This window comes from Thermobia domestica, chromosome 13, assembly GCF_964235325.1.
Source record: "Thermobia domestica chromosome 13, izTheDome1.hap1.1, whole genome shotgun sequence".
NCBI classification, from domain to species: Eukaryota; Metazoa; Arthropoda; class Insecta; order Zygentoma; family Lepismatidae; genus Thermobia; species Thermobia domestica.
Window position 1 is genome coordinate 29,305,830 of NC_137466.1, and position 26,622 is coordinate 29,332,451.

Sequence of the window (26,622 nt, forward strand, 5' to 3'; positions counted from 1 at the left end):
TTTTTTCTCTTCACATTTTCATTTAACAACAATAATTAAATAGCTAATTATATCTGCACTAAGTACAAGCAAATACAGCAGAATGAATGATAGAATAAGATTTGACCATTTAACTGGTAGGGACTTCAATCTGATTTTCTGCTTGCCGGATTACCAATTGGGAATTACGAACATAATCAGCAGGAGATCGAATTTGAGTTCTTTCTAGTCAAATGATAAATTTTTTCTGGGCTGTTTTATCAATAACCACACTCCATTCTGACATCCTGATTTTTTAGAAAACTTTGACCTCTACTGAAAAATTGCCAGTAAAAATGCATCCTACTCTCCATAAATTCTTCTCCCAAGCTTTTTGTTGACTTAAATGTGTAACTAACATTTCCTCTCCATACCACATAAACTTATATGAAGTTTTGTTTTTGTTTGTATATTTCATGAACTAAATATCAAAATCCGTCTGAAACAAACATATCCTTACCTGTTTCTTTTCAGCTACATTTTCCCTAACAGGAGTTTTACATACGCCATCTAAAGAGCTTTTTAGTCTTTGGTACATTTTATGAGCACATATTTGCTTTGCTTGCTTTTTAGTCCTCGCAACTCCTGAAATTAACAATAACAATAATCACTTTTCCAATCATATTACATTCATATTACTGGTGTTAATACGTAGACCAAGGAAGGCTTGAGTTTAATATGGAAAAAGAAAAAGCGATGCTCAACCAAGTGAAACTATAAGGTCCATTCAATAAATAACCGGAAAAGTTGTATAAAAAGTATAAAACTTCGAAGAAATTTGTGCTTCTTCGTTATTTTTGCTGCTGTTCTAGAACTATTATCAGATGAGCCTAGCATGCCTGCATCACGAATGAGATGCTGTCAATCAGTGAAACAAGATGGCGGCATACTTGCAGGTTTCCATAAACGTTGAGCAGCCGGGTGTCATTAGGTTTTTGTTAGTTGAAGGGTTGAAACCAGGGTGGAAAAAAATCATGATTTTTTTAAAAAAAAATCATTTTTGATGATTTTTTTTTCATTTAAATCGGTATTTTGATTTAAATCAAATCTTTCTCCTCGTATAATACAAGTCGCGAACTGAAGAAAAAGCATTACGAATTAGTATTAAATGCCAATTATGCCATTAAGTGAAAGTATTGGGGTTGAATTTTGAATTAATCCCCAATCGTTAACTTATATAAATCCCAAACAATATTTCTTAACAATTTTAAATTATGGCTTTTTTTTTTTTTTTTTTTTTTTGTGGTAAATTATAGACTTTCAGTCAAGCATCATCCCTATTTACCCTAGGATCATGGTTCATACCTCATTCTCTTCAGAATAGAACAGCTTTTAAAACGGTAACATTCACATTTTCCCTATCATGTCCCTGAAGCGAAAAATTTTGAGAGAAGTCGGGATTTTTTCTGATTATTTTTTCAAATTTTGATCCCCTCTGGACTCCCCTGTGTTAACGCACAGATCTCAAAATCAACTGGGAAATACTAAGAGTGTACTAAATGTATGTACAAAATTTCAAGCTTCTATTTTGAATAGTAAGGACGGGAAAAATATTTAACAATGAGCTAAGAACATCCCCACAATACCCCAGATGACCCGGATGTAATATAAAAGTTTCCTCAGACATCCCTATTTATCCTAGAATCATGATGTGTACATTATTCTCTTCAGAATAAAACAGAGTTTCAAACGGCACTATTCAAATGTCTCCATCGTGTAGGCCAGTGGTTCTCAAACTTGTTGTGACCGCGACCCATATTAAATATTAAACTATTTTGTGGCCCAGCTACTTTTATTCAAATACACATCGTGATGCATTCCAAACCAATTAAATCTTGAAAGTCATATTTCTAATTTTTCCATAAAAAGGTAACTTATAGCTAACAATATTCCCCCCGCAATGCCCTACCCCGTGACAGATTTTGACTCACCCATTCTTTTTCCATCCTAATCCAGCATCTCTACTGATTATACAATAAAGAAAGAATTTTTCCGTTGACAAAGTTTCTTTTCCTAATAACTAAACAAAAAATAGCCTATTAGAGTACCGCTTTTGGCAAGTTATTAAGTTATAACTATCTAAGGATAGCAACAAAAAGATCCAAATTAATACATTTGTTCCCGAGTTATTGACAAAAGAAAATTTGTCAACTGTCAAATACTTTCTTTCCCATGTGTACAACAAGGCAGGGCTCTGAGCAATCACTTACTCTTCACCTCATTAACAAACGCTTCAAATTTTCATTTCCTGAATGGTACTTACTTTATAACATATGTTTCTGCATCAAAATAAAATTTTCATACTTAATTTCTCGTGCCCCACAAAAGCACGGCCTGCGACCCACCAATAGGTCGCGCCCCACACTTTGAGAAACACTGGTGTAGGCTATCTGGGGCTGGAAAATCACGAAAAAAGGGATTTTCTGTTAAGAAATATCCCCTTTTTTAATTTTTACCCCTCTGTACCGCCTCTGTTTAAAGACAAAGATCTGAAACAAATCTGAAAAATACTAAGGGTTGCAGTGAATGAGTGTCCAAAATTTCAAACTTCTAGATGCAAAAGTAAGCCCGTGAAAAGTACTATCCCCAAATACCCCAGATTCCCGTATAAAACAGGATCTCAGGTAACAGTTTTCTGAGACATCCCTATTTATCCTAAGATCATGGTTCGTACATCATTCTCTTCAGAATAGAACAACCTTTCAGATGGTACCATTCATATGTCTCCCATCTTAGGCGGGAAAATCGCGAAGAAAGCTATTTTTTGTTAAAAATATCGACTTTTTTTTGTGCCCCGCTGGATTCCCCTGTTTTCACGCAGAGATCTGAAATCATCTGAAAAATACAAGGATGCACAGAACGAGTGTGCAGAATTTCAGTCTTCTCAATGCAAAATGTAGGCCCGCCAGAAAATAAAAATAGGCACAACAAAAAATATCTTTTTTAAATTTATGACGTCATCACATCCTATGTCTCGACGCAGAGAGGCGTAAAAGCATATGTAACGTGCTCTACAATGCCTTCAGTCGTGAAAAAACGAAGTAAAAAGCTTTATTGGTACTTTATTAATCGAATAATGAAGATTTTATCCTATCACCTAAAAATAGGTGACATAATTTAAAAGGTTAAACGTTAAGGAAAAAGTACAGCAACGCTTATCAAAGTTACACTTTTTTTTTTCCACAAAAGTTACTGATATTTGGCAGGGGCATATTTTAAAGGAAATTGTAACTAGCTTGGGGCTCGAAATACATACATTTTGCCTAAAGTTATAAAATAAAAAAAATAATTTAAAAAAATCAGAGAGGGGATAGGGCACTTCTAAATACGTCCTATTATCTGGGAACAAATATATAGACGCGCACACAAAAGAATCTTCGTCTTAAATGTCGATGGTGATTTCCCGTTGGAATAGTTGACGATTTATAATATAAACCCTGTGTTACGAAGAGAAGGAAACTGGATTATCCTGTTACCCGTTCAAAACGGGATTTTCCCTAATCATCCTCTGCATCACACTTGTTTTCATACTATGCTGTACATACTGTACATTTGAGTCTCATTGTATTATGATTATCATCTTCCATAATCGAAATAACAGAACAGAAACGGGACTTTAATTATTTTCACTTTAAATTATTTCGGAATTTGATTTAAATAAGCGATTTTTATTTAAAAAATCAAGTGATTTAAATCCTGATTTAAATCAGACTGATTTAGACCAATCCACCCTGGTTGAAACTGTTGTTGTTGATGCTGCTTTCATGTACTATCCAATCAAACTAACGCAATGTTTGTGTCACACGACTTTATTTTGTGATTAGAACTAAGAACAGAATATTTGCACCAGTAATGAATGGTTGCCAGAAAGCTAGGTACCTCTCAAACTTAATGACCAATAATTCAAATTTGAATTTGTTTCTTCTCTACGTGAAATATAATCTTATTTGTAGGCCTGAGATCTTGTTTACAGATGGCATTCTTTTGGGATTCCTTTTGATTAAATAATGATAATAAAATATCTCATACCATGAAAATCACCACTCAATTTCACTCAGAAATAAGTCCATGCAGTCGCTGTTTTCATTCTATATATATGTAACTATCCTAAAAACTGGAGGAATGACCTTACTGTTATCAAAAAAGATTGAATTCCTGTGTTTTTCTGCGTTTACCCAGAGTACCCTCCACACACAACACTTTTTTTTCTTTATAGTACGGAATAGTTAAATATGATAATTTGTTTAAGTGAGTTATAAATACAAATATTATACCGCTGAAAAAGATGAACATGAAATCTGAAAATTAAGTTAGCTCTCTGGATTCTGATTTTATTAATCTGCAAAGCAACGAGTATGTCGTTATCTACTTTCGCGGAAGCACATTCTATATAAACAAATATTGGTAAATATACTTGGCACTTCAGTACTTACTAACAAATTTTCAGTTAGATGATTTATTTTACGATATGTTTATATCTATCCAGTTTGTCTGGGTAACTTGAAAACTATTGAAACAACACAATGGGTTTGGGTACAAAACCTCGCGGTGACAACCTCGCCTGGTCAAAACGTCGCGGGCCAAAACCTCGCCACCCAAAACCTCGCGGGACAAAATCTCGCCGCTCCAAAACCTCGCGCCCTAAAATATCGCCATACCCAAAATCTCGCCTGACCAAAACCTCGTTGTAATGATCTCGAGAGACAGAATCTCGCCTGGTCTAAATTAAGCGAGACGTAGTGTCGCCTGGGAAGAGATATCGTCAGGATAAAACTCTTCATGACGATTTCTTCAATGTGGAATGTTCTATATATTACTATATGTATATATTTAGTAATAAGACATAATTACATTAAAATAAGGACAAGAAAATTCTAATGCATGCTTTGGAAATCTCTCTCTCTCTCTCTCTCTCTATATATATATATATATAAATTAAATGTCGGCACAACAAAAGGGAAGGGGAGTGGGATATATATATAGAGAGAGAGACAGCCGTAGCTAGAGACTTCGGCACCCGGGGTGAAGTAGAATTCGGCGCCCCTACTCTCACCACACCAAGAGATTTTGGCCCACGAGGTTTTGTCTACGCGATGTTTTGGGTAGCGAGGTTTTAGCAACGCGAGATTTTGGGCCGGCGAAATTTTGGCCCGCGAGGTTTTGGGCGGCGAGGTTTTGGCCCAGCGAGATTTCATTCCCGCGAGGTTTTGGGCGGCGGGGTTTTTGGCCACGCGAGATTTTGGACGGCGAGGTTTTTGCCGGCGAGATTTTGGGCGGCGATGTTTCGGCCGCGAGATTTTGTCCGTATTCCAACACAATGATCACAATGATAAGTAGAATAATTTATAGTGGTTTACAGTAATGGTTAACACAGTTTTTCAGTACATAAGCAATTCGATACATAATAATAGTTTTCGACTGGAATCAATTTTTTGGTGTAGTGCAGCATTGTTGGACAGCTTCCTGTAGGACATTGCGTAAACAACTACTTTATGCTTTAAGAGCTGCTTCATTGTCGAAGTGAGAAGTAACCGCAGGGACTTAATACAGACGGTAAGAAGGAACCACGCTATCCAAGATTGCTCATATTTAAATCCAAACTTTAAAGAAAGGTTACTTGTCAAGTAATATTATTCTGAGTCAAGTAGTAATTATTATTCAAGTAGTCTGTTCGTATTATATTTACCCACCCTAACGTTGTAGCCCATGACTATCTGCGTTCACACACTTCTTATCATTTCCAAATATCATTGCTTTTCTCAACTCTTTTGAAGTAACTAATATGATAAAATTTGTTATCAATGTTCTGTAAGTAGCTTTAAGCTTGGCAGCCTAACGTTATCTTTCTGTCTTTTGACACCGGGAATTTACCTTCTATTAGTAATATGGAAAATCTTTATTATCGTAATTTGTGCATTAGATTTTACATTGAATTAATGACACAAGAAATGTGTGTGCTATTTGCTCGAAGACCAATAACAAGGAAATCTATGGATGAAAATGCGACCTTCATGTTATATGTAGTATGTATGTAAAATTAGAGGAAGATACTGACTACTCCGTCTAAAAGTGGATTCTACTTAGTCCTCATGTGTGTTTCGTGATAATGCAGCGAACACAACAGCTATGAGTTTAGGTAGTCAATCAGTAACAAGAGTTTGTAAGTTATGAGTAAATGCCACTACTTATCTTGTTTGACAAGGGTCAGATCGAGGGTTTTTGTTAACAGCCATAGTGAAAATGCATCACGATTGATGTCAACAAGGAGAACTGACGAACTGTGGCCAAACTGCAGAGGATAGAGCAAGATTAATTGTCGAGGGTAATCATGACATTCAACGATTGGTACAGTCCGCAGCAAAAAAAACCCTGCAACATGAGCATGTAAGTTTATTGTGAAACTAGGCCTAACAGCCCAGGAAATCAACATAACGTCTAAGTAGCACGAATCAAGCCAGGGGAAACCTCGGTGTCCTCCCCTGCACACTTATTTTGCAGCAAAAGACTTCGTCGTTTCACAATAAACTTACATGCTCGTGTTGCAGGTTTTTTGCTGTGGACTGTACAAACTCACAGGTGCGCACAATGGAACAGCTGACTACCAAATACAATTCGCAGTCAATCTATGACCACTGTACCGTACACTCACGTATGGTATATTTCAGCTCTTAGTTTCCGCAACGTCAATTACTCGCCTGGTGCAACGAACATGTAAACCAGACGATAGAGGACTGGAAGGTTTGCTGGGTCTGATGAATCAGGATTTACTCACTCCATGGATAGACGTTTACCTTGTTGCTAAACACATTGTTTGCATTAGAGAAATTAATCCTGTTTTCTAAAAAACTCTAATATCGGCAGAGAGAAGAAATTGGGATTTTCTACTTCGGAAAAACAATAATGAATGGTGGAACTTAATGAGGAATGGAGGCCTTGTGCAGGGTGTCAACAGTGAATGGTATACGGTTTGTGACGTGTTTACATTGGTAGCAGTACGCCAGTTTAGGTTATAGACAAACCCAGGATTGACGTCTATGGTATCACGATATTCTAGAACAATGGGCACATTCAACCATGTTTTACTTCTTTCTATAGTAATGGCAACTTTGAGACGAAAAAACACCTAGCACGTTTCAACAACATTACGCGAACTTCCTGTATCTTGCATGGTCCTCAAATTCCCGGAACTCAAACCCATTATGCGCCTTTGAGATGCCATGCAATGGCACATCGAGTCATCCCCACTTTCATTTCGAGCTGAAGATTACATTACATGCATCTTGGTTGGCAATACCAAAATGGCTATCAGCATCTCATTACATCCCTTACATGTGAGATTGCTCCTATATGAAAGGCAAAAGGATATATCTTTTATTGAGGTGGTCACCGGTGTATAGATATAGTCCGCACAGCCTCCTTGGATCAAAAGCAAAACTTTTCTTACACGTGATATGCATAGAATTCAATAGGCCTTCCAGTTCTCTTCTTACTGACATGTTCGAGTTGAAGGAAACTTCTATAACCATATTCCCTGGTAGTTCGAAAAATGTAACACTTGTCAAACACACTGTTTCCATTGGGGAAACTAATTGTTTTCTGAAAAATCTCTATATCGGGAGAAAGAAGAAATTGGGATTCATTCAAGACTCGGCGAAGCATGTCCGCTACAATGGCCTGCAGCACATTTGTTCATCACCTGAAGTTCTGGAAGACAATGATGTTAAGTGTATTTAATGACTCTCTAAGGAAAGAAATTGCATGGTATAAAATCCAACAAACAAGGTCGCCAAAGAAAAGAGCTGTTTTCATTTGCAGTACGTTCAATACAGCTTGTAGGTAAACACGTAGAGATGAAATGAAAAAAAAAAAACGGCTTTTTTGAATCGATGTTTTTTTGCACATAAAAAGCCGGCTTTTTTGGGAAAAAAAACGAGAATTTTGGAAATTTTGGCTTTTTTCATTTTCCTGATTTTCTATTAGCTTTCTTATAGTATACTCTAAAGTTAAATAAGATTTCATGACTTAAATGCTATATTTCGCTCTGGAATTCACCATCATTATGGATGGAACACATGTTTTATGAATTAAAGTAAACATAAAGTACCTAGTATTTGAGGGCAACTGTAGAAGATATTTAACTTTATTTTAACTTCTGAGTTATCGACATTTTTTTATTTTCTACATCATTTCTTTTTAGTCATCCGTGTTTTATTTCCTAGAGATTAGTAGGCCTACTCTAGCTTCTAGCATATAAGTTAAACTTTTGTTTTTCAATATATCCGTCAGAGCGTACGTTTGTCAGTATATCTGTCAAAGCGTACTTCCACATTCTTGTTATACTGTAGCTGTGCAATGATTTAGCAATAATCTTCCGGATACAAATTTGAATACCATTTTATACAAATAATCAGTAGCGGATTCAGAAAAGTATTTTGGGAGGTGTTTCTCTGCTTAATGTTTGGTTTTTCTAAAATTTCCTAATTTTTATTTGGGAGTTTATGAGTACAAACGTAACTAATATTTCATTTTGTTTGTATATTCAGTAATAACCTTCCGGATACAACCTTGAAGACCATTTTACACTGATAATCAGTGGCGGATTTAGAAAAGTATTTTGGGAGGGGTTTTTCTTATTAATGTTTAGTTTTTCTAAAAATACCTAATTTTTATTTGAGAAGAGCTTAAAGTTTATGAGTAAAGGCATACCAAATATTTTGTTTCTTTTAGAAATTCTGTAATTTCGGGGTACAAGCTTCACACGTAAAACATCCCCACCCTAACCCCCATTGCAAATCCGTCACTGCTGGTAATTAGTAATAACAACGATTTAAAAACGATAAGAAAGGAAGTCGGGCAGAACTCTCAGTACACACATTATCTCTACATTCACAGATACAATTAAGAAAAACTTTTGTCAAAATGGTCGAATGCGGGGTTGAATCCCGGACTTCCCGATAGAAGCGCAAAAGCTAACCACTCACTCATGGTTGTTGTGCAGTTGTGCTTAACTTAAATATATTCTCTCTCTCTATGGCCTATGGAATCCGAAGGTTCAATGCCGCGTTCACAAAAGCTCTCCACTGACTTTCATCCTTAGCCAACTGGACCGTTTTTACTTTGTATTCCTATTTCTGCGAGATCCATTTTAATATTGTCCTCCCATCTGCGCCTAAGTCTTCCTAATGGACGTTTTCCGATTGGATTTCCAGTTAAAACTTTGCAAGCGTTCCTACCTTCATTCATTCTGGCTGCATGACCTGCCCACCTGAGACTCCTATATTTCGTAACGCTAACAATATTTGGTAAAGGGTATAAATTATTCAATTCTTCGTTATGAAGTTTCCCTCATTCCCGTTCCTCTTGGGTCCGAATATTCTTCTCAGGATTTTATTTTCAAATGCTTTCAGTCTGCGTTCTTCCCTCAAGCGACCATGTTTCACAACCATAAAACACAACAGGCATGATTATCGTTTTATATATTTTAAGCTTTAAATTCCTCGACAGAATTCGCGACGACAAAATACTTTCAAGTGAATAATTATACGAATTTCCTGATTTCAGTCGACAATTAATTTCTTTGTGGATAATATGATTTTGGTCTGGTGATATTGATCCCAGATATTTGAAAGTATCCACTTTGTCGAAAGTATTATTTGATATTTTAACGCATCCATAATTTGCCATATTACGATCCCGGTGAACTTCCATGTATTTAGTTTTCTCTGCATTTACTTCTAAACCAATGTCGCTGCAAGCGTTTAATAAGGACTCTTGCATTTCTTTCTATTGTTTTCCTATCATCCCCTATTAAATTTACATCATCAGCATACACCGTAACGTGGTGAATACAATTCAGCTCTAGGGCCTGGTTGCTATCTTTAATTTTCCTTATAGCGTACTCCGGAACAAAGCTGGACAATAATGGCGATAACTCATCTCCTTGTTTCAGGCCATTCTCGACGTGGAAGCTCATGGACAAGAATTTTTCTGCTCGGACTTTACTTTGGGATTCATTTAAACACAGTTTAATTAATCTAACTAGCTTTTTTGGTTTTCCGAATTCTGTAACAATGTTTCCCTCCTATCCGAGTCGTAAGCCTTTAAAAAACAAATAAACAGCCATTTCTTTCCGAGTATTTATCGAATAGTAAATATCTGGTCGATTGTTGATCGATTTCCCTAAATCCACACTGATAATCTCCAATAATTTCATCTGCGTATGGAATCTATCTTGTTAATAGAATGTTAAGAGAAATGCCTCGATAATTATTACATTCAGTTTTGCCGCCTTTCTTATGAATTAGAACAGTGATTGATTCTTTCCACTCTTCTTAAACGTATTCCAGTTTTTCTTTCTTTCTTTCTTTCTTTTTTTCTCTTTTTCTTTTCTTTTTTTTTTTTTTTTTTTAAAGTTTCGTAATAATATGTTGAATTCCTGTCGTTAAAAATTCAGAAACCTTCAGGACTAGGTAAACCGTGATGGTGGTTATAAGTCTAAGAAACCGCACGATCAGATGAACAGTCTATTACGCATATGACCCATTAACAGAAAATTTGGTACTTTCCCAATTCTGAACAATCTTTAGAAACAGTCAGTGCATTATAGAATTCGGAATTTCACCGATTTTGCAGATTCCAAGCACTTGACAGATGGTAACATTATTATGTATGTGATCACTGAATGAAAAATAGAGGGTGTGTGTGATATTTTGAAGTAAAAATATTACGTACAATTTTGCTATTTATTTGTGAATCTTTTTTTTAAAGTACTTATTTTTGTGTATAAGAAGTTAAAAAATTATTATATATTGTAAGGATCCCCACAACACGACAAAAGCACATGTCAGCACAACACGTGCTATTGACTGTAAACAGCGCAGAAGAAGAGAAGCCAACACGAAAGACATCGAGGAACGCCGAAAGAAGATGGACCTCACGGAAGGACTCGAAGAGGACAGATAAAAGCCCCACCACCGAGGGACCCAGCGTCAGTCGACCAACTGATCGTAACCTATCCTAAACCCTGGAGGCTGCTATGAAGCTAAGGGGTTATCCTATCCACAACTAATTCCTGGAGGCTGCTATGAAGCTAAGGGGATCACTAATCCTTGAAAATCCCGGAGGCTACTATGAAGCTAAGGGATTACCCGTACAGAACGTTATAACCTGTAAACCTTGGTCAATAGAGACACTTTGTTGTTAGAACTTTTGTAAACACAAAATACTTAATTTTATAATAAAATTGGTAAAGGGATAAATCTCGGCCCATTATTGACTCTACCAAAGTCATTACAATATATATTGGTTAGTCCTCTGGAATTCATAATGTAAATATGTTAAGAATTTTAACAAAAATCTTTTCGAAATTCGTGGTTTATTTTAGAGTTTCTATATTATTATCTATATCAATTACTAATCAAATGAGTTCTTGTGCTGTAGAGAAGCGAAACAAAGTATGCTTTATCAATTTAAAGCAAAATTTTGAAAAAAGCCCAAAATTTCCCAAACAAAAAAGCGAAGCAGAAAAAAAATGTTTTTTTTTTCTTCAAAAAAGCCGTTTCTTTTTTCGAGCCCTTGCATCTCTATAAACACGACTAAGAAACATTCATGAAAACGGAAATTTAGGAACATGGAAATGAAAACGAAAGAACTCCATGCAATTGTAGATCATACTCGTCATATCTTGAGATTCAGTTAAAATAACAGTTTTCAAATATATTCAGAAATGAGTCGCCTGTCACAGTTGTTTTCGTGAAGACAAATGGACAGTGCACTTTCCTGCGGGATACCACACAGAAAACTTGAGTCATACGGTACTCTTCTGAGCATGGAGTTGTTCGGTTTCTCAGATATCGACATGGGATCCGTTCACCTTACCACTGATGTGAAATGTGCTGCCACAGCTGCTTATGAAACACTCTCACACTGGGATATTCAATTTTCTGCTTATTCTATGTTGTTGGAATTTCCCCATTTCACATACGAGGTCTATCAGATTCTTGCTTTCACAAAAACATCCAATTCTAGTTTACATAAACTGGGGGTACCTTTTGGTTATGTTAAGCTTGCGTCGCTCGTTAGTCTGTTGTAAATCGTGCACGGAACTCATGTTGTACTGTAAACAGAAATTTGGACAGATCAAAATTATCTTCAGCTCGGATGCCATCTTCGGGAACTATTCTCGCAGTAAGCATGGGAGAACTTCTGTTGGCGCACGAGAAACTTGGATAGTTGCCACTGCTGACAGTTTGAGTTATTAACTTTTACAACCACACCATTCTTTTGTGTATACCCTGTGTAATATATATATATTTCAGGTTATAGGTTATATATATAGGTTATTATTTCCAGATAAAAGAGAATGACTAGCTGCTACATTACAGTTTGTACGTTATATAGTTTTTCGTGAAACAAACCTATTATAAGAATGATTGAGAAAAGTCTACATATGGAGTCACAGAAATCATAGAACTGACATAATGCACTTATACTACCATGAGTAATTGAATTAGACACACTTAGATAGTAACACGTAACACTCTCTTTTGCCTTGATAATGACGGCGATGGAAAGTGGCATGGACTTCACAAAACATCGGAAGCGTTAGGGAGCCATACTGATCCATGACAGCTCCACAGCCTCCCATAATCCACGAAGATTGGTCAGAGCAGGGTCCAGGACAGGCACATATATCTCGACAGCATCCCTGATGTTCCCAATGGAACTGAAACCGGGCCTCCTTGATTACCAGAGACGTATCTTCACATCCGCAGGGTGTTCAAAGAATAAGTCAGACGCCAGTTAGGAGCGATGGGTTGGAGGTACGTTATCAAATGTACCAGAGGTCCTATTTCAACCTATGTGAACAGCCACCATAGGAGAATACCACCAACCTGAACTGTACGCTGCCGGCAAGAAGGATCCCTTGTCTTATGTTGTTGACGACGCACTCGTGCCCGGCCATTGGTGTGTACCAACTGTTATTTCAACTCATACTGCTAAGTGACCTTTTTCTAGGATTCTAGCGTTCAATGACTTTTTTTTTTTTTTTTTCATGTCAGTTATTGTATCTTGTGACGAATGTTGAGCAGGGGTAATCTCGTGGGACACTTGCTCTTGTAGTCCATGGCGAATAAGTGGATGATATGGCTACTTACATGTTGTTCAGCATTGAATTAATGAGCAATTTGTTGCATTGTGGCCCGTCTATTCGCTCATACCATACGAGCTAGCCGACGGCGACCCCTATCACCAACGCATCATGTACACTACGACAGTTCATCTTGGTGTTGGTTTTGCCCAAATGGCCATTAGAAAATAAACTCTTGATACGGTGGCTATTGGAAAGTTCAGTGACTGCACGAATTCAGAGATAGAGTGGGTGATACATCTAAACCCTACAATCTCGTCGCAATTAAATGTTACATATCGTGTAGTTAACTGTTATTCATACAACTTGTACAAATTCTGACGTTCTCGCTTAAACATGCCACGCCCTTCTATTACATTCGCCGGACAGGACACAAGCGTCATTTCCCCAGATCACCAGCTGTCTCTAATTCAATTGCTCATGAGTGTATTTCTACTAATAATATATTAGAAAAGAGATTATCAAGTGCAGTACAAGTAGCTTTGATGATGCTATGCCGCAGTTACCTCGCTACTCTTTCACCACTTGAAAATTGTACGTCTACGATAGAAAGTGAAAAACAATATTTTTTCTGTTCAGTATTTTCTGTACCAGAACACTCAGACGTTATATATTTATATATATACACCAGATATTAAAAAAGTAATAGTGCTTCACAACAAACATCTCCTTCATCATGCGATAAAAGTGTCTATTTCAAATAGACAAAATACGAATATGAGGCAGTTTTCACTTTAATAAGATTCTACAAGTGTCAAAAGTCAAGGAAAATATTTTCATTGTCTTACACTACGATCCGATTTTTCTGTTTTAATTTTTCAGTTATTCAAACTCAATGCAAACTAAAGTTATGTATTAGTACGTAAACCAAGTCAAATAGTTTGAATTATTTTTTTTTAAAAATGGCGCCGAATAGTGATAAAGATAATTTTATTTAAACGAAGTTCAAGTCGAGTCCAGGATGCAATATTCGAGGATAATATACCGTAATACATTTTTAAATCTAGTGCTCACGTGTGACCAAGTGGGTAACGCGTGTGTTTCCTGCTCGCCTGATTCCGGATTCGAGAGAAGTGCTTGTGTCGGAGTAAAGATTCGGATCCCACTTTAAGCAGGAGGTTCGTGATCAACAAGATTATAATAATTGGAACGTTTGCTGTAAATAAACATATTACAACTAAATGTCGTCATCAGTTACGTTTCTTACCCCTCTCCAAGGCCGTGAACAATGTCGAATACTATAAAATGACTGCAGCGTCTTCTGTATCGTATGTACGACGGGTATACTGAAAGTCGTGAGCAATATGTTTTCACAACCGTAATCTTAGGAAAGCTACGGGGAAGCGGCTAAATGGGAAAGAATATGACAAAGTTTGTCCTCTAAAAGTTGAATGATATTTAATGTCCTTTCGAACGATTCCAACAGTTATACCACTTTCCATTTCAAATTTTGAGAAGTTGCACCCCGTTGAAGGTATTCATGAGACGCCACTGGTCTCGCTACTACTTTTATTGCATTCTACACATACGATTTGGTAATGCAATTTTTTGTTTGAAGGCTCTACGTGCAGTATTAGCTGCGATATAGGCCTGGTACGTTCTTATTGAATCACCCTGTATATAACAGTAGGCCATATTTAAAGCAGAGTCCAGATGTTACAATGGAAGCGTGAGTGGCAGGTGAAAGTTCCAGCACGTATCCAGTAAGCATACTTATCATTATAAGACACACCGAATAACGTAAAATAATTGTATAATTCTTCGAATATATTACTATCGGTATATTGTAGTGCGATAAATAAAGAATTATTTTGAGAATATAGAAGTACATATAATATCCCTACTTGGTCTGCAACATTACAAACCTTCTTTACATGAGAAAGTTGATCAAATGAATCTTTCTACCGCCCTGAATTGGTCTTTCCTTTCCTTTTTTTAATATTGTTGTTAACAGCACAGAAAAGATAGGTTCCTCTATGCTAAGGCACATTTGGTCTGTCTTTCAAGTCTGAAATTAAATATTAATACAAGGTCAAAAAAAATCTATTTTTATCCTTTCCATTTTTTCTTCTTGATATTCATGTACGTTGAATCAGGAATTCCCATAGGCGAGTCTTCGAGTGTAGGTTGTGCCCATGAGATTTTTGCAGGGTGGCATAACTTTTACTTGAAAATTGTACAATATTCCGAAATTCCCTAAAATTTTGTCTTCAAAGAAGTTATTTTAGTTTTATCACAGCCAAGTACGATTTTCTCTACTATGTTTGCTAGGGGAGGGAAGGTAAGAATGGCAAATTTTGGGAGGATCGCGTCTAAATACTTCGGGAGGATGGGTACCGCTGCCGTGAAATCTACAATTTCGTAATAAGTCAGAGTACGCTGTTAATTATGAAAAGGAAATGCTTACCTTAATACGTCATTATCCTAAATTGTAACTTAATTTATAGTTTCTTATAATTGGTGGAACAGGCCTACGCATTTAGCACAACAATAAAAACTGAGAAGACCAACATGTAAAAAGGATGTGAATAAAGTTAATATATCTTTGAGAGGAAAAACACACGCACTTTGAGTTCGAATAAACCAGATAAGCTTTACTGCTTTTCTTACTTACGAACATGAAAAAGAGGTAAAGAAGTTATATTAATTACAGATATGGAAGGCGATCGTCAGTTTGGTCGATTCTAAGAGTAGCCACAAGCAGCAGCAGAAGAGATCATCGTGTTTCTATGGAACCACAAGCAGAACTCTCCCTCTTCTGTGTAATGTTCTTCAGACAGTGAAGTCCTTTGAGAGTATTGCAGAATAGGAGACAATCTAGAGCCAGCTAGTGGACACGACCGGACTAGACCAGACGGACGAAAGGCAAAGGGAATCTCAGACAGCAACAATAATTCTCTATTAACCAGTATAAATAATGCAATCTACTTATTTATCTTTTTAAACAATGATCACACTCCTCAGCTCTTTCTAGCGAAAGTAGCGTCTTAACGAGAAAACTCAGTTCGCGCTATGGTACAAACATCGTTTTCTGTAAATTTCTATATATTTATCTCAAATTATTTCTCGTGGACGGTCTTCTTTTCCTGGCTTATCACATTTCAATCTCAATTTTTTAACATGCCGCCCTGGGTCCGGGTCCATGTAGGCCGTGCGTAAAGGGTAGGAGGGAAGCCGTCTCCAATGGTATTGTATGCTTCTCTCCTCGATGTTGCACCTAACGAATCTCCATAACGACTACACTTTGAAAACGTGTCCTCTGTCATTTTGTTTGATCGGAACAATGAAATGAAACGAAATTTTTGAGTTTTACGTCCCACGCTTATGCCGGCTAGGCTAAAGGAGACGGTGATGATGAGAAATGAATGAAATGGTGGAATGAAGAAAGTGGGAGGAAACGGGAGAACCCCGAGGAAACCCACGCACACGGTGTTTTGTCCACCTGTTTGGAACAATGACTCTTGCGTACAATGAATGAAGAAGTTCTTGGATAGGCGGAAAGGAATGTATCAGAAAGAAAGGGAAACTAGTCTTACATTTATTGGTATCTTTTGCAATGACAATAAGGATATACATGTTCACTCAAGTTATCTGAGAATGTACAACATAACTAAAAGTTTTGTGTTAACTGAATTGATGATTTCAATAATTCTGATATGTTTTATTTGAAGAAATGAAAATAAATTGATTAAATGATTATAATTAAATTCAACTATTTTTAACAGAAGTAAACATAACTATGGGTTGCTTCACGATACGGTCCTGGATATGACATTTTTGTATTCCACTTGGCCAATTGCTATGATATTTTTGTATTCCACTTGGCCAATTGCTGTAACACTTTTAGGAAGAGAACTATCGATTTCTTGGCAATTACTACATGTTTTAAACTTAAGAATGAGAATGTTAAACACGAATCTACAAATTAAGGAACAAGTTTGCGCTCCGGATACAACCTCATAATAAGGAAGCCAGAACACAGCTTCATAATAAAGAACAATCCTGTAAAATAAGCAGGGTTGGAAAAAAATAGTTTTTTTTGAAAAAGAACAAAACATGGTTTAAAACATGAAAAAGGTGTTCAAAATGTTTTGAACGTGTTTTAAAACACACACACACACACGCAAAAAAAAAAGTTTTAAACATTTTGAACAGTTTAAAACACGATTTTAAACATATTTCAAAATCGTGTAATAACGTATTTATTAAGACTTTTTTGCTCTTGAAAGCGATCTTTTCATTTATTTTATTTCGTTAAGACTACTCTGTGTTGGGTACAGAATATTTCAGTATAGATTAGTAATTCTCAACTTATTCATATCACGACTCCCTTTTATTACAGCCTCTTGCCAGTGACTCTCGCAAGTACCTTCTTGGTTGTAATAAGCTTTTTAGGTAGATTTTAAAATCTACCTACTATGGAGATTTCACACAATCTATCAATATACATGGCAGAACAAAAGTTCTCACCATTATTGTGTGTTGAGAACGGGTTGAGGGAGAATGATGAAACTTGAAAGTGGTCTGACATCAGATGGTGCTATCAATCATCATGGCGGACATCTTTGCTTGATATTCGAAATTTCAAATGCAAAGGGAGTCATGTTACATGTTTTAAGGTTAGAATTTTACCAGAAATACGGTTGTGTGGTTATTTTAGCCCCAAAAGTAAGTCATTTCGGAGTTATTGCTTCTGAAAATTTTCTAGTTATTTTAAGTGGTCTGACATCAGATGGTGCTATCAATCATCATGGCGGACATCTTTGCTTGATATTCGAAATTTCAAATGCAAAGGGTGTCATGTTACATGTTTTAAGGTTAGAATTTTACCAGAAATACGGTTGTGTGGTTATTTTAGCCCCAAAAGTAAGTCATTTCGGAGTTATTGCTTCTGAAAATTTTCTAGTTATGGCTTTAGGGGCTAAGCTCGCGTTTCGTGGATGCGGGTGATATTTTTGTTGCAAAATTTTATTACTATTTTAGAATACGATGCTAATAAAATTATTTTAAAATAATAAATTTTCGAAAAGTAATGTTTGAGTCTGACATCAGATGGTGCTATCAATCATCATGGCGGACATCTTTGCTTGATATTCGAAATTTCAAATGCAAAGGGAGTCATGTTACATGTTTTAAGGTTAGAATTTTACCAGAAATACGGTTGTGTGGTTATTTTAGCCCCAAAAGTAAGTCATTTCGGAGTTATTGCTTCTGAAAATTTTCTAGTTATGCCTTTAGGGGCTAAGCTCGCGTTTCGTGGATGCGGGTGATATTTTTGTTGCAAAATTTGATTACTATTTTAGAACACGATGCTAATAAAATTATTTTAAAATAATAAATTTTCGAAAAGTAATGTTTGAGGCACACTTCATGTTGTGCTAACTTTAGAATATTTTTGCAAGCGTATGTAATTGATTGCTTTTTGTTGCAAGCCTATGTAATTGGTTGTTTTGCGAGTCAATAATTTATTGAAGAAAGGTAATATTTGGGGCGTTCAGAGCACAATGGATCCAAATCCATTTTGAATAAAGTCCAGTTTTGCTCAGCAAATTAATTCTATTTCAATACGTAATATCTTCGCAGTCAAGAGTTCAAAACAAATATAATTAAAACCATGCGAAAAGGCGTGGAATATTTTCGTAGGACAGCTGCTAAACAGGGGCGTCAGTGCGACTGGAGGGCAACCACTCCCATTCCCATCCTGAATTTCAGATTTTGGGGGCAATAAGGCAGTTTTATAAATCTTTTTATAAGCAAAGTCCAAAAGAACAAGCTTGAGGTCCTTATACCGAATAAATACGGAGAACATACAGATGATTAAAACTGGAAAGTTGCTTAGGCCCAATTTCCAGAATTTTAAGCAGGCCCGAAACTCGAAAGTAGAGCAAGCTTTGGAATCCTTGGAATAAAAAATATATAAGAGAGCAATATAGGTCAATAGCTCTATACAGCCAATGGAAATGGATTATAACTGATCAAAATCTGTATTTATTCTTTAAGGACTTCAATTTTTTTCTGTTGGACTTTGCTCAACAACAGGTTTCTAAATCTGCATTACTGTCCTCAAAATCTGGAATTCAAGGTACGGGGCGGATGACTTCTAAACAGACGCCCCTCTAACGGTAATCATATAAAACTCTAGATTGCACCTTGTCGCATAGTTTTACTTTCTTTCGTTTCGGATTCGTTGTTGCGAAGATATGACGTTTCCCGTCAGTGTATTCTTTCTGACAAACCATGCATTTACATAACGTAATTATGCATCACTGACTATGACATTCGGAGCTTGATTTGTTAATCATTCCCACGCTGCAGTGTACACTATATAATGTTGATATCTTAAATTTATGACAAAGGAGGGGGAAGTTAGTCCTAAGGAGGGGGAAAAAGTTGTTTCCATGATAATTATTTTATTTATTCTTTTAATATCGGTTCTTCAAGTAGTCCAACCTTAGACTGCAACACTTTCTCGCAAGTTAACTGATAAGCATTTAAACAATACAATATACGTTAAAAATAAGGGGAAAAAAAGAGACAAAATAAATTGTACACCACCACATTGACTTGCTGTAGACACGAAAAATCAAAACATTAACATGGGAAGAAAATAGTCTTCTGAATGGGACAATTTTCTTTCTCTGGCAGATCTTTTCACAAAAATAAAATAAAATAAAAATAAACATATATTTAAAACAAGTCTTAAAAAATACACGTGTTTAAAACAAAATGTTTAAAACGTATACATAATTTGTTTTAAACAAAATCAATTGTTTAAAACAAGTTTTAATAATTTGTTTTAAACACAACCACCCTGAAAATAAAAGGCGTATCCCAATTGAGCGCGAAAATTTGCAGATTGAAAAAGACGGTACTGTCAATCGAAACCATTTCGGAATAAACTATGGATAACGATTTATTAAGGCAAGTACTTTATTTTCATAATATGTAATTTTTGGTTATGATATGAATGTAATCTTTACAAAAAAAAAAAAAAAAAAAAAAAAAGCAATTTTAGTGAAGTAAAAATGCTAACAAAAACTATCGAATTATTTATTAAACTACTACTGTACAAGAAATTAAAGCCATTTTTTTTCCATAATATTGTGTATTTTATATTTAACATTATCACCATGTTTTTATAAGCTCATAATCAATAAAATGTACTGAAACGATAACAAATGTTAAAAGCTCTGAAACAAAACGAAGTAAGCTTTAAAGAATTAAAACTAAATGGAAATTATAAGCACAAACTCGATAATGTTTCCTCTTTACATACACACGTATACTTGAAAATTCTTAACACATATACAAAAATTACTTGAATTCTATGTTTGTGCAATTTGTATATAAGAAAACCCTATCTTCATCTTCACATTTTGTCTTTCTGTAACAGAACTTGTAAAGAAACAACAAATAAATATTTCAACGAAATGAAAACAAGGTTTTGCACATTAAATGTAAGCTGAACGGACAATTTATTCTGAAAACAAATGAAAATATTAATATTTATTTTCAGTAGTATTTTTGCACAGTTTACTAGATATATTTGTACTTTCTTTTATTTAGAATCTTGCAATTACCCTAGAAATTATTTGCATATTTAAACGCTTTCAATTAATATAAAAGTTCGATTTGTTTTTACCTTCTCCTTTTCCACAAAATAAATGCATGTTAAATCTTACATCGAGTAATTCCTAAATCTTTTAACCAACGGTAATATATCTTAATGGAAATACTCATGAAGAGTTTATTGCTTATTGCAATCGAGTAAAATTGAGCTTAAATATAAAAATATATGAATGTTAAAGTTTTACAGTAAACGTCTGTAGTAAAAAAGAACACAATTCAACAGTCCCAGTACATCTAACAGTGAACAGCAGAGATCACAACCGTCATACAAAATACATATATTGCTATCCACAATCGAAATTGGCATCCAGTTTAAAGACTGGCATTAGAAAAATATACTGTATCCATAATTCGAAGTAAAACTATACACTGAAACTATAAAATTATCAGAGACCATATTAAGAGTAGTCCAATGGAAAGGAATACTTTTCTAGAACAACAAAAGATGCAGCAATATTATCTACATTTTAATCCCAAGCTTCTGCTGATCCTTCTTCCTCGCTGAGGTTCGATTTTCGCTTCTCCAGCTCCAGCTTTTGCTTCTGTACCTCTAACATTTCTTTTTGGATAATTAAGTTCTGTTGTTGTATCTCCAACATGCGTTGCTGCATTTTCAACATTTCCTGCCCAATTCGAATCATCTCCCCAGTACATTCGCATTCATGATTGTACAACTTGCCACTTCTTACTGGAAGACTTGAGCGGGAATTCTCGACTCTGGAAGGAAATTAGTACGAAAAATTTAAGGAAAATACAGATTTTTCGTTAAACAATACAAAACATTTTGAAATAAAGACTATCAATTTTTGTACCCAATCACGCATAATCTCTGCGCCATAACGTAACTGTGTTAGTATGTAATTTCTGCCAAAACTGCCGATCTAAGTAATAGTGACTCTCTCTTAACTAAAGAGTGGCAAAGTAAATTAGAAATACTTTTGATAAAACTCCTCTTTCTCGTCCACAAATGGTGCGTGAGAAAAATAAAGCATTCCTTTGTAAACACATTCAATTTTCTTTCAAACAAGATGTAACTCTACAAAACGCGTGACAAAAATCTTGAATAAAACAGAAGAATGCACACAGCGTAATACATCTTTAGTAATTCCTAGTGATTTTTTACATTTTCAACTAACTTAAAAAGTTCATTACTGAATTCTCTAATGAACAGTATATGTCTGTATGTGTGTATGTCTATCTGTCTGTTATTTGCGATTTTTTTCAATTTTGAGCCGTCCATTCGATAGAGCATCAAAAACTATCTGAGAAAATGATGGAATTTTTCGTGTCATTCTTACCGTTCCCGAGATATTGGCCATAAAAGGCCGATTTTCGGAGATTTAAAGAGCCATACCTCGGGAACCATAAGTTATATACAGATAATATTGGTGTTGATCACTACCTAAGAGGATGGTACCAAATAGTAACCGGTGGTCACTGTCCAATCGGTACCAAAATGTTTACACTCCTCTTAGATATCGATTAACACAAATATAATCTCTCTATGACTTCCCTTTTCCGAGATATTGACCAAAAAAATAGTCCCGATTTTGGGAGATTTAAGAAATCATATCTCGGGAGCCGTAAGTCATAGAGAGACGATATTTTGCGAATTTTTGCGAGAAACAGAAGAAGGTGTGGATAAAAAGATTTACATGTTGGAACAATCAGTTATTGTTCCTGCTCCATCTTTCCATTCCTTTTAAGTTTGTTCTGACAATCCTCTTGGAGCATTCTCAACTGGTATTATCTGAACTATGTACAGAATGCATTAAAAAATGTATATACTTTAATTGTGAATAACTCTGAAATAGATTGATAGAAACGTGTCATATTTGGTAGTGTTACAGTTTAATATTTGATGTTCTGTTATTATACTGCATCCTGATAATGGTTTCATCTTCTTCTTTTATGTAAGTGGCGTGAGAGAAGCAACATGGGTGCAAGGCTCACACCTGAGGGAAGAAAGATTGTCCTGAGAGTGTATATAATAGTACGAAACAATTAGTGAGGTGCAACGACAATGACGGATGAATTTGGAACACAACCATCGACACGTTTAACGACTGCACGATTTATGCTAATTGAAACCGACAGCACAAAAACTGTTTTGGACGACTTGTCACAGAAGCAGGTCTTGCTAGTTTCCGTACTGTGTTAGAACAATTCACTCGTTTAGTACAACAGTCTATGAAACAGGTGCCCGCGAAATCGGTAAGTCGCGCAAGTGTTCGTCGGATTTTGAGGACTGCAAAGTGGAAAGTCTACATTCGAAGATTACTACACGAGGACGATTCAAATCGTACATTTCAAACTATGGTGAATCATAAAAAAATGTTTGCAGAGATGATCATGTGATCTGATGAGGCCATATTAAAACTCAAGAGCACAGTAAACCGACACAATTGTGTCTACTGGTCCGCTGTAAATTCAGAAATGTATGTTGAAAAAGCCGTGAATTTACCAGGGGGTGGGTGTAGTATGGGTTGACTTATGTAGTTTAATTGGGCCATTCTTCTTTAAGAACACTGTTTGGGGTCCCGGGTTCGATCCCAGCCCCCGCCAAGTGAACTTTGTGGTGGACAAACACCGTGTGCGTGGGTTTCCTCGGGGGTCTCCCGTTTCCTCCCACTTTCTTCATTCCACCATTTCAATCATTACTCATCATCACCGTATCCTTTAGCCTAATCGGCATAAACGTTGGACGTAAAACAAAGATTTCATTTCATTTAATTTCTTTAAGAACACAATTTCCGCTTAGGAGTACCTGCAGATGCTAGGGACATCCATTTTGGCTGCCATCAGAGACCTCTATGAGAACGAAAGGATTTATCTCCAACAAGATAATGCCCCAGCCCACTACAATCATCTTGTCAGGCAGTACTTCAACGAAAATCTACCCGAACAATGAGAAAGTCGAAGAGAATTTGTCGAGTATCCCCAAGTTCTCCAGACTTCGCTCCTTTAGACGTTTACTTATGAGAGACTGTCAAGAACGTTGTTTATAGACAAAAGCCTCGTGCGTTGCATGACCTACGAGCAGCCATCGAGCGTTCTTGTGCAGATATCAAACTTAGAACATTGCAGTCGATAGTTCGTGAAGCAGTTTGGTGGCATCGCCAGTGTGTTGATGCTAACGGCCAACACTTTGCACACACACATTAATATGCATTGCAATGTAATAACAGAACGTTAAACTGTAACACTACCAAAAACGAGATGTTTTCGTCAATTCATTTGAGTTATTCACAATTAAACAGTATAATACTTTTTTCGAGCCACTCTGCATATTAAAAACCAAGATCCTTTCGATAAGGTAGGAAAACAAAATTAGTTTAAGAAATAACTACGTGTGATTGAGTGGGATATTCGTGCCGGTTCTCCCTATTACATACAGTGGTATTAACAAGCTAGTATTGTACAGATACATAATTTTCAGGCAATTTTTACCTGAGAAGGAAATAATAGAAATCAGATAATATGTAGTTCTACAATATAGATAAGCAGAATATATAGTTCTACAAGCAGCACTATTTCCTAAGAAAACACACTAAGGATAACGACAACTGGTCGCAGAAATATATGATATGTGTGTTTCCACCTCTTTGAAGAGAAAAAGAAGAGTCAGTATGAAGAATTTCTAAGATGCAAACACACAAGAAAAATTTCATCGAAGGCTGAGTTGAGAAAGTTTGGGATTACACCTATTGCAGGAGTAAATGGTGTATAAAAGTACTGCAAGAGTAACACTGAATAGTCATGTGTGTAGAGAATTGGGTTTTTCCGATGTGAAATGCAAGATAGCATGTACATTTTCTGAAATAGGTGATATAGTAGGAATCGTAACTACCAAATAGGCGGAATGAACATTTATTTGTAAGCAAAGGTCAAATTTGTACCGAAAACACAAGTTTTGCATCTAGATTTTCGGTATTCGTTCGGGATGAACTGGGAAATTTCAAAGGTCCAATTTTTGTGAGTACGGTATACAGATTGAGTTGTCTAGAGTAGCTGATTCCTAGAGGAAGAAAACTTTTTTCTAGCGACGAGGTAAGCATAGAAAAAGAAAATAACATTGGTTTGTCATCATTAGTCATGGATATTTCAAACAGATGAGGGGAGAGAATAAATAAGCTCTCTCCATTTCAAGTTACATTCTGAAACTCTGCTTTGACTTAATTGTTACTGTATATTATTTCAGTCTTTGGTCTGACAGATTTTTAGTCCTCTTAAGCATTTAGATAGATAAATTTTAAGAATCGAACTGAACCATTTTGCGATTCTCATTGTTATTTCCTTTCTCCATCGAATGAAACGTTCTCTTAAGGGTGAAAGCAGGGGATAATCGGGCAAAGCTTTCAATATAGGCCAAAAGATGGCATTATGCTGTACCAATGTCCTTTCAGCATCTGTTGAAAGATCTATGCATTAATTGCTAATATCTTTGTTCATATTTTTTTCTTCTTTTTATAAAGAATTTTAGGAAAAGAAGACGTCTGAAGTCACCATAGAAACAACATTTCAACAATAAGCATTTCAAAACCAAGAAAAATAAGCAATAGCTGAAACAGAAGGAATTAATTTGGAACACAAGTTCATAAAACTTAATAAATCCAACACCTTCCGTTAAAGGTGTATTACTACTAGTAGATAGTAATTTGTTTGATAATTATCAGCAGATTCAAGCGGCAAACAAGATAATTATTTTGCAATGTTTCCAAAGGCTTTATTAATTGAACCTATGGTGATGGATACATCCAAGATTGACAAGTGATGAAAAATCGTACGTGATATATTTAAGAAATACCTGGGATCTTTGGCCAGGAAAAATATAATCACTTATCTAGATGCATAGCGAATACATGTATAAAGTGCGCGCGCTCCACTCGTTTAACATGCTGCAGATAGCGCAAACGTTTGTCCTGTGGCAAACAGCGCTGCTGTTGCATCCAGATAAGTGCTGTTTAGAAGAGAACGCTAAAGGACAGGCGATTCGACGGGCATTTCTGCGATTCCGTGGTTAAGATTCATACATTTGTAGTGGTATATTTTTTTTTCTGCCAAATGAAGGATGTACTTAACCCCCCACATAATTCCTGTACAATAATTGTTTTAAGGTTTAATATGAATAACAACTACTTAAAAATTTCGTTATGTTGTGTTCGTAAAAAACTAAATGAATTTTTTCTCACTTTCGCGTCCCAAGATGCAGGGAACAGAATCAGATGATTAAGAAAAATGAAGAATTGGTGGAATGAGAACTAGGAGGAAATGGAAGAGCCCGAACACCATACTGTGATACTGTTACATGTAACTGAAGAATATACATTTCACAATTCATCACAAGAGGAGGAAGTAAACTCCCTGTAAACACCAAGTCCGAATTTAAACGCAGTCCCATATTACAAGTAGAGACTATTGAATATAGCTTCCCTGCTGTAAATCTGTCAAATAGAAGTCAGGATGCCACAGTCTTCTATAGACTTTGGATCCAACCATGACAATAAAACACTTCACCATTCAACAATTAAAAGGGAAAATTAAAACAAAAATCTAAAATTGCGGGAGATTAGCAAAGAGTTTTATTCGGGTTAAGGTCATATTTATAATTTCCTTGATTTTTGTTTCTTTTATATGAGTTCAAAATAATTTGTACCTGTTATATTTTAATGCTCATGTTTACAATATGGTATATAACATATCAAATAAGAGAAGTAATTAAATTATTCGGTTTGTATCAACTATTAAATAAAACTCAATACAAATAATTTCGATTAAATGTACTCGAAAATCAGGTAATGTATGATTTTACATAGTTGTTAATC

At 35.7% G+C, this 26,622-nt stretch overlaps 1 protein-coding gene across 6 annotated transcripts in view; it reads right to left on the reverse strand.

Annotated features, from left to right (window-relative positions):
- Nucleotides 1-26,622, reverse strand: part of LOC145668068 (protein Loquacious-like) — a 136,959-nt gene that overhangs the window by 21,158 nt on the left and 89,179 nt on the right. For 5 of the 6 annotated variants that reach the window (XM_081735571.1, XM_081735574.1, XM_081735573.1 and 2 more), the window contains exon 5: nt 479-603. In XM_081735571.1, the coding sequence (XP_081591697.1) occupies nt 479-603 (125 nt within the window). Of the gene's footprint in view, nt 1-478; nt 604-20,202; nt 21,515-26,622 lie in introns of those variants that run through there. The other variant, XM_081735575.1, reaches the window with a different exon arrangement.